This window comes from Lepidothrix coronata, unplaced genomic scaffold, assembly GCF_001604755.1.
Source record: "Lepidothrix coronata isolate B3197 unplaced genomic scaffold, Lepidothrix_coronata-1.0 Scaffold386, whole genome shotgun sequence".
In the NCBI taxonomy this organism is placed as follows: Eukaryota; Metazoa; Chordata; class Aves; order Passeriformes; family Pipridae; genus Lepidothrix; species Lepidothrix coronata.
The window spans coordinates 69,727-78,379 of NW_016690566.1; the positions used below are offsets into that span (position 1 = coordinate 69,727).

An 8,653-nucleotide genomic window follows, 5' to 3' on the forward strand; every position below is an offset into this window, starting at 1 on the left:
AAACACTCCAAACTTTTGGTGGAACGCCAACATTTCACCTCTTTTTTTTTTTTTTTCCTGCAAAACCTCCAGGTTTTCGGACGCTTCCCTTCCTTTCTTTCCCTCCTCTCCCGGCCTTTGCTGACCCCGGGAGGGGCCGGGGCCGATCCCGGGTGGGAGAAAAGGAAAGTCTGTGGGTTCTGGAGGCATTTTTACGAGCGGCTGTGTCATCCCAGCCCCGCTTCCCGGCGACGCAGGGCCCTGATTGTGCAGGAATTCGGGCGGCCGCGGATCCCCGGCTCCCTGCGGGTGTGTTTATCGGCTCCATCGGGGCAGCGATTACATTTAAATGCCGTATTTATGAAGCTGCCCCGGCCCTGGGCTGCCCTGCAACGCCCAGTTCGTGGTAATAAACCCGGTCACATCCTCCTTTATCTGCTCTCTGCTCTGCCAGCGGGGCTTTGAAAGTTCCCGCCTTTGTATTTTGCGGGATGAGGTTTATTTTTCCCAGATATCCACAAGATTTAGGTCGTTTTTAGGCTTTGTGGTTTCTGTAGTTCTTTTTTTTTTCCCCTTCATTTTTTCAGTTGTTTTTATTTCTGTTTTCTGGAGTTTTTCCGTAGTTGTGGCTGTCCCTGGATCCCTGGAAGTGTCCAAGGCCGGGTTGGATCCCCCTGGGATGGCGGGAGGTGTCCAGGGTGGGACTGGATGGGATTTAAGGTCCCTCCAACCCAACCCATTCCAGGATTCCTTGATTCTGGAGCCAGGCTGGGAGAGCTGGGAATGTTCCCCTGGAGAAGGGAAGGATCCAGGGAGAGCTTGGAGCCACTTCCAGGGCCTGAAGGGGCTCCAGGAGAGCTGGAGAGGGACTGGGGACAAGGGCTGGAGGGACAGACACAGGGAATGGCTTCCACTGGGAAAGGGGGGATTTAGGGGGGATACTGGGAAGGAATTCCTGGCTAGGAGGATGGGGAGGCCCTGGGATGGAATTCCCAGAGAAGCTGTGGCTGCCCCTGGATCCCTGGAAGTGTCCCAGGCCCGGTTGGATCCCTTGGGATGGTGGGTGGGGGTGGAACCGGATGATCTCTGGGGTCCCATCCAACCCAACCCATTCCATGATCCCGTTTGGAGCTGATCCAGGCAATCCTGTGGGAATGTCGAGGGGTTTCCTGGAGCACCGGCCTGAGCCCTGGAGTTCAGGATTCCCACCCGTGGGTTGGGTTGGCCGGAGGTGGCCAGAGGGGGGTGAGGGCCCCGGAGCTCGGCCGGTTCCTGCATCCCTCGTGCTCCAGGAGTTTGGGGCCCTTTGGGAATTTCTGGGTGGTTCCAAGACGTTAATCCCGGGGGCCTGGGGGAGGATGGATCAGCTCTGGAAGGAGCTGAGGAGCTCTCCAGGTGCCCTCGTGGTCCAGAGAACCCCCAGAGGGGACACTCCTGTCCCAGAGGCTTCTCCGGGGGGGATGAACTTCCAGGGGGGATGAACTTCCAGGGGGGATGAACTTCCAGGGGAATGAACTTCCCAACGTGTCCCACGGGCTGGAACAACACGTGGAGCTTCTGCCCCTGCTCCAAGGGGGACAATCCTTGGGATTGGAATTCATCCTTAAAACCCACAAGGACAAACCCCCTGCGGCCTCAGGGCCCCGATCCCAGGAAAACCCGGGAAGGGGGAGGGATGACCCCGTGATCCCAGAGGGCAGGAAGAGGAAGCTCCCCCTCCATCCCGGGGATGCGGGGATGCCTCCCGGGATCCATCCCTGTTCCCGGGGCCAGCTCAGCAGGTCCGGGTGTGGTTTTTGGGGTGCTGTGCCAGGGCTGGGCCGGCGCCAGCTCCCATCACAACAATTCCCACCCCGCGCTCCCGATCCCGCGGCCGCTCCCTCCGGTTTGGGGTTGGGAACCTCTCAGGTTGCCCCGGGAACCTCCGAATTCCCACCTCTTGTGCTTCAGCTGGTGCCCAGGGCAGGGATTTGGGGATGGACCCCTCTCCCGGATCGGGCTGGTTTGGGGTGGGGGTGTTCCCTGCCCCGGGGCAGAACCTTCCCGCAGGATCCCTGAGGAGGATCGGGAGCATCTCCCGGTTTGCTGGGCCTTGGAATGAGCCGCTCACGGAGTGGGAAGGGGAGGGACGGAGGGGAATTGCACCCGGAGCCACCAAAGCCAACCCTCTGGAATCCCGGGATCCTTTAGGTTGGAGAATCCCTTGGGATCATCGAGTCCAACCTTCCCCCAAGGCCACCACTGACCACGATCCCAAGGGCCACATCCCCGGGATTTCGGGACGCTTCCAGGGATGGGGACCCCACCCCTGTGCCGGGGCTGGACAACCCTTTCCCTGAGGAATTTTCCCCAGGATCCAACCAAACCTCCCCTGGTGCAGCCGGATGTGGTTTCCTCTCATCCCGTCACTTGTTCCCTGGGAGAAAATCCCAAATCCCACCTGGCTCCGACCTCTTTCCAGCCTCTTTCCAGATTCTTCCCCCCCTCCACTCTTCAAATCCTGGTCATCCCACCTTTTTGTTCGTTCCCCCTCATTTTTAATCCCTGCGGGACACGGAATTCCCAATCCAAGCCAGATTTGGGGACAGGTTTATAAAAAGCGGGAATTCCGTGGGAAATCCGGTTGAATTTCCCGGCTAAACGTAGACCATCAGTAAAGTTTAATTCCCAACTCAGCACAAATGGAAGGTCTGAAAGGCCGCTCCCGGTGTGAGGTGGGAGGAGACCGATTTTGGCAGGAAAAGTGGATTTCTCCGCTGTTTCTGCTGGAAAACACTCGGCGTCCTGGTGGGAAAAGCCCTTTATCTGCTCTCGGAGCATCCAAAGCCTTGTCCACCTCGGGATATTCCGGCTGTTTAATTCCCTGTCCCTCCGAGCCCCTAATTTTGGGGATTTAGGAGCCCCTTTCCAAACGGGGCCACCCCACACACGGGGAGTTTTAGTCCATGGGTTTATTCCCGCATGGAAAAGCAGGAGAGACAGCAGCAGGAGGTTTATTTAAAAGGATTCATTTAATTTTTAAAAAAAATTTAAAATGAATTAAAGAGATCAGTTGAATTTTTCTTAAATTGAATCAATTAAAAAATACTGGTTTAATTGATTAAAATTTCTCTCCGAGCTTTTTATCATCCGTTTAAAACTCTGCAGCCATGAAGTGGATTTATTCAAATCCATTTTTAAAGCTAAAACTTATAGGGAATTCCATGTCTTTTTTTGCCTTTTCTAGACCCTGTTTCAGCTTTATAAAGTATTTTTTGTTGTGCCACGAGCAGGGAAACCAGAGCAGACTTTCCCTGTCCCTGCAGAAGGAACAGTTACCACTGGGATGTTGGAATGAGGGAAAAGAGGGAATGGGAAGCCAAGGGAGGATATTATGGAATGAGAGGATAAAGGGAATGGGAAGTCAAGGGAGGACACTCTGGAATTAGACAAAAGAGGGAATGGGAATGGAAGAAAAGAGGGAGTGGGAAGCCAAAGGGGGATATTCTGGGAATGAGAGGAAAGAGGGAATTGGGAATGGAAGAAAAGAGGGACTGAGAAGAAACCAAGGGAGGTTATTCTGGGAATAAGAGGAAAGAGGGAATGGGAAACCAAAGGGGGATATTCTGGGAATGAGAGGAAAGAGGGAACTGGGAATGGAAGAAAAGAGGGACTGGGAAGCCAAGGGAGGATATTGTGGGAATGAGAGGAAAGAGAGACTGGGAAGCCAAAGGAGGATATTCTGGGAATGAGAGGAAAGAGGGAATTGGAAATGGAAGAAAAGAGGGAATGGGAAGCCAAGGGAGGATATTCCAGAAATGGGAGAAAAGAGGGACTGGGAAGCCAAGGGAGGATATTGTGGGAATGAGAAGAAAGAGGGAATTGGGAATGGAAGAAAAGAGGGACTGGGAAGAAATGAAGGGAGGTTATTCTGGGAATGAGAGGAAAGAGGGACTGAGAAGAAACCAAGGGAGGTTATTCTGGGAATGAGAGGAAAGAGGGAATTGGGAATGAGAGGAAAGAGGGAATTGGGAATGAAAGAAAAGAGGGAATGGGAGCCAAAGGGGGATATTTTGGATATGAGAGGAAAGAGGGACTGGGAAGCCAAGGGAGGATATTGTGGGAATGAGAGGAAAGAGGGAATTGGGAATGGAAGAAAAGAGGGAATGGGAAGAAATCAAGGGAGGATATTCTGGGAATGGGAGAAAAGAAGGAATTGGGAATGGAAGAAAAGAGGGAGCGGGAAGAAACCAAGGAAGATTATTGTGGAAATGGGAGAAAAGAGGGACCGGGAAGCCAAAGGGGGGTATTCTGGGAATGGGATGAAAGAGGGAATTGGGAATGAAAGAAAAGAGGGATTGGGAAGCCAAGGGAGGATATTCTGGAAATGGGAGAAAAGAGGGAATTGGGAATGGAAGAAAAGAGGGAGCGGGAAGAAACCAAGGAAGGTTATTCTGGGAATGAGAGGAAAGAGGGACTGGGAAGCCAAAGGGGGATGAAAGAGGGAATGGGAAGCCAAGGGAGGATATTCTGGGACTGAGAGGAAAGAGGGAATTAGGAATGGAAGAAAAGAAGGACTGAGAAGAAACCAAGGGAGGTTATTCTGGGAATGAGAGGAAAGATGGAATGGGAAGCCAAAGGGGGATATTGTGGGAATGGGAGAAAAGAGGGACTGGGAAGCCAAGGGAGGATATTGTGGGAATGGGAGAAAAGAGGGAATGGGAAGCCAAGGGAGGATATTGTGGGAATGGGAGGAAGCCAAGGGAGGTGGGGCGGGTGCTCCCGGGACGGGGGGAAGGCAGGTCAGGACCCCGCCGAGGCCTCGTGCCCCGTGAAATGAGATTCCCGAAGAGGTGGGGAAATCTGGGAGCGAGCAATGCTCGGGATGAGCGGGATAACTGTAATTAGGGCTGCGGGGAGGCCGGGGCGATAAGGAGCGCTGTCAGCAGGGCGGGGAGCCAGGCGGGATTTGGGATTTGCGGGGTTTCACAACCCGCCGCCGGTGCCGGGTGTTTATCCGGCCTCTCTCCGGGCACCACTAATTGCCGCCTAATGAACCAAACCCATCAACAACTCCAACGACCTGCTAATTAACCGGCAATGGATTATTATAGCTCCTCGCGAACCTATAAAGGGGAACTTCCCCGGAGAACTTCCCGTACCCCTCCCGGAGCTGAGGATCCTCCGGCTCTCCTTCCCCGCGCCCGGTTCATCTCCCGCTGTCCCGCCCGGACACCATGAGAAGATATTTCTCCAGATACGGCGACGGGAATTTCAGCTCCTCCTCCGCCCACTGCGGGACGTCGGGCGGCGGGGACGGGAGATTCCCGGGGTTCGGGCCGGGATACGGCAGCAGGAGCCTCCACAACCTCGGGGGCTTCAGGAACGTCTGTGCCGCCGGAGGATACGGAGGAGAAGGAGCGGGATACGGGAGGTTTGGTGGCTGGAGACAACCCGAGAGGGCGTTTTACGGCCGGGGGTATTTCACGGGAGCTTTTCCGAGGGGGGACGCGGGGCCGGGAAGCGCCTCCCGGGCCAGCCCGGGCAGGGAAGCGCTCGGGGCAGAGGGACGGGGGGTGGGACAGCCCGGGATGCTCCGAGGCATCGAGGAGGTCCACGTGAACCCCGCCCTGCTGAGGCCCCTGGAGCTGCAGGTGGACCCCGAGTTCCAGAGGGTGCGCTCGGACGAGAAGGAGCAGATCAAGGCCCTCAACGACAAATTCGCCTCCTTCATCGACAAGGTGGGTCCCGAGGCAGGTGCGAGTCACGGCAACACCCTCCTGTTGCACCTTCTCCCCCCAAAATCCCAGGATTTGGCTGAATCCCCTGTGAATTCCTGCTGGGATGCTCCCAGCAGGTGGCTGGGTGAATCACGGGTAGCCCTGGGATGTGTCTCCGAGTGGCAGGACAATAAAACCACCAGGATGTCACCGACTCGTTAACTCGCTCCTCTTTCCAGGGAAAGGGTTTCTGGGAACGTCCAGCCCTTTATCCCGGTGCCTGGGGATTGTTGGTGGCAGCTGGAAAAATGAGTGGTGGATTTGGACATCCCTGTTTTTCCTTTTGATCTGTTTTTTTTTGCCTCAAGCAAAGCAAAACTTCCCCGAATCCTTTGTTTGGGGGTCCTGCCTCTCCCAGGCCATCGGGGGCCTCCACACCTTCCCTCTCCACCTCGTGCTCGGCTCTGCAGCTTTGGCTTCTCTCCTGCTCCTCCTTGGGGTCAGGAGGAGCGGGACAGCCCCAAAATTCCCCCGTGGAGTCACCTCTGGGGTGACCCCGGGCCCTGCTGGGGTGGGAGCTGTGGGGGCTGGGACAGGGGGACACCTCAGGGCTCCCTGGACAGCCCCACACAGAAGGGGTTGGTTACACCCACGAGGTCTGAACATCCCCAGCCCCCAAAAATCGGAGGGTTTGTGATTCCCTTTCCCCCCCCCAGAATTTTGGGTCTCAGTTTCCAGGTTCGGTGTCAAGGAATCGTGGAATGGTTTGGGTTGGAAGGGACCCTAAATTCCTCCCATCCCACCCCCTGCCCTGGGCAGGGACACCTCCCACTGTCCCAGGGGATCCAACCTGGCCTGGGACACTTCCAGGGATGGGGCATCCTCTGGGAAATCCATTCCAGGGCCTCCCCACCCTGCCAGGCAGGAATTCCTTCCCAATATCCCACCTAACCTTCCCCTCCTCCAGCTGGAAGCCCCTCATCCCTTGGCCTGGCTTTGTCCAGGTCCCTCTCCAGCTCTTGGAGCCGCCGGGGAAGGAAAATGACCTTTAAAGGGTCACTTCCAACCCAAAATGTTCTGTGATTCCATGAAAATAAACAGGCAGGAATACAGGAAAAGCTCCTGAATCTTGGAATAATTGAGGGGGAAATGATGAAACTGTGGAATGGTTTGGGTTGGGAGGGACATAAAAGCTCATCCCGCTCTGTGCCGTGGGCAGGGACACCTCCCACTGTCCCAGGGGGATCCAACCTGGCCTGGGACACTTCCAGGGATGGGGCATCCTCTGGGAAATCCATTCCAGGGCCTCCCCACCCTGCCAGGCAGGAATTCCTTCCCAATATCCCACCTAACCTTCCCCTCCTCCAGCTGGAAGCCCCTCATCCCTTGGCCTGGCTTTGTCCAGGTCCCTCTCCAGCTCTTGGAGCCGCCGGGGAAGGAAAATGACCTTTAAAGGGTCACTTCCAACCCAAAATGTTCTGTGATTCCATGAAAATAAACAGGCGGGAATACAGGAAAAGCTGCTCAATCTTGGAAAAATTGAGGGGGAAATGATGAAACTGTGGAATGGTTTGGGTTGGGAGGGACATCGAAGCTCATCCCACTCTGTGCCGTGGGCAGGGACACCTCCCACCATCCCAGGGGGATCCAACCGGGCCTGGGACACTCCCAGGGATCCAGGGGCAGCCACAGCTTCTCTGGGAAATCCATCCCAGGGCCTCCCCACCCTCCCAGCCAGGAATTCCTTCCCAATATCCCCCCTAAATCCCCCCTTTCCAAGTGGGAAGCCATTCCCTGTGTCTGTCCCTCCAGCCCTTGTCCCTAGTCCCTCTCCAGCTCTCCTGGAGCCCCTTCAGGAACGGAGCTCTCCCTGGATCCTCCAGGGGAACATTCCCAGCTCTCCTGGAGCCCCTTCAGGGATGGAGCTCTCCCTGGAGTCTCCAGGGGAACATTCCCAGCTCTCCTGGAGCCCCTTTAGGAATGGAGCTCTCCCTGGATCCTCCAGGGGAACATTGCCAGCTCTCCTGGAGCCCCTTCAGGAATGGAGCTCTCCCTGGATCCTCCAGGGGAACATTCCCAGCTCTCCTGGAGCCCCTTTAGGAACGGAGCTCTCCCTGGATCCTCCGGGGGAACATTCCCAGCTCTCCTGGAGCCCCTTTGGGAACGGAGCTCTCCCTGGAGCCTCCAGGGGAACATTCCCAGCTCTCCTGGAGCCCCTTCAGGAATGGAGCTCTCCCTGGATCCTCCAGGGGAACATTCCCAGCTCTCCTGGAGCCCCTTTAGGAATGGAGCTCTCCCTGGAGCCTCCAGGGGAACATTCCCAGTTTTCCTGGAGCCCCTTTGGGAACGGAGCTCTCCCTGGATCCTCCGGGGGAACATTCCCAGCTCTCCCAGCCTGTTTCCACGGCGGAGATTCCAATCCCTTCCCCCTGGATCTGCTTTTCCCCCAGGTGCAGTGCCTGGAGCGGCAGAACCAGGCCCTGCTGGCCAAGTGGCAGCTCCTGCAGCAGCAGAGCTCGGGCCCCGAGGAGAGCAGGAACATCTCCTCCTTCTTCCAGTCCTACATCTCCAGCCTCCAGAGGCAGCTCCAGACGCTCCAGAGCCAGAAGGAGCAGCTGGACCCCGAGGCCTACAACATGCTGCAGCTGGTGGAGGAGTACAAAAACAGGTGAAGGACCCCAAAATTCGGGAGGAAAAGGGTGCTGGGGGGTTTTCCAGCTCCGCTTCGCACCCTGAGCCTGGAGCGGGTGCTCTGGGGGGGCCTCGGGGATGGAGGAGTTTGGGGAGGGTTGAACCCCCCAAATGAGAGGGAAATTGAAGTTTTGGTTGATTTATCCCACCCTCCTCCTCTTCCTCCCCCGAGCAACCCAGCACCCGCTGTGGGGACCCGGCGGGGAGGGACGGGGGGGTCGAGTCGGGCAGAGCCGTCACCTCGGGCTCAGCTGCACCCACAGAGAGTTTGTGTCCAGCCAGGC

General features: G+C 56.5%; 1 protein-coding gene across 1 annotated transcript in view; it reads left to right on the forward strand.

Moving 5' to 3' along the window:
* Positions 1–5,119: 5,119 nt before the first annotated feature.
* LOC108509663 (keratin, type I cytoskeletal 9-like) overlaps positions 5,120–8,653 on the forward strand; it is a 22,856-nt gene continuing 19,322 nt past the window's right edge. The window contains exons 1-2 of the mRNA XM_017839202.1: positions 5,120–5,699; positions 8,129–8,346. Of these exons, the coding sequence (XP_017694691.1) occupies positions 5,196–5,699; positions 8,129–8,346 (722 nt within the window). The 5' untranslated portion in view covers positions 5,120–5,195. The remainder of the gene's footprint in view (positions 5,700–8,128; positions 8,347–8,653) is intronic.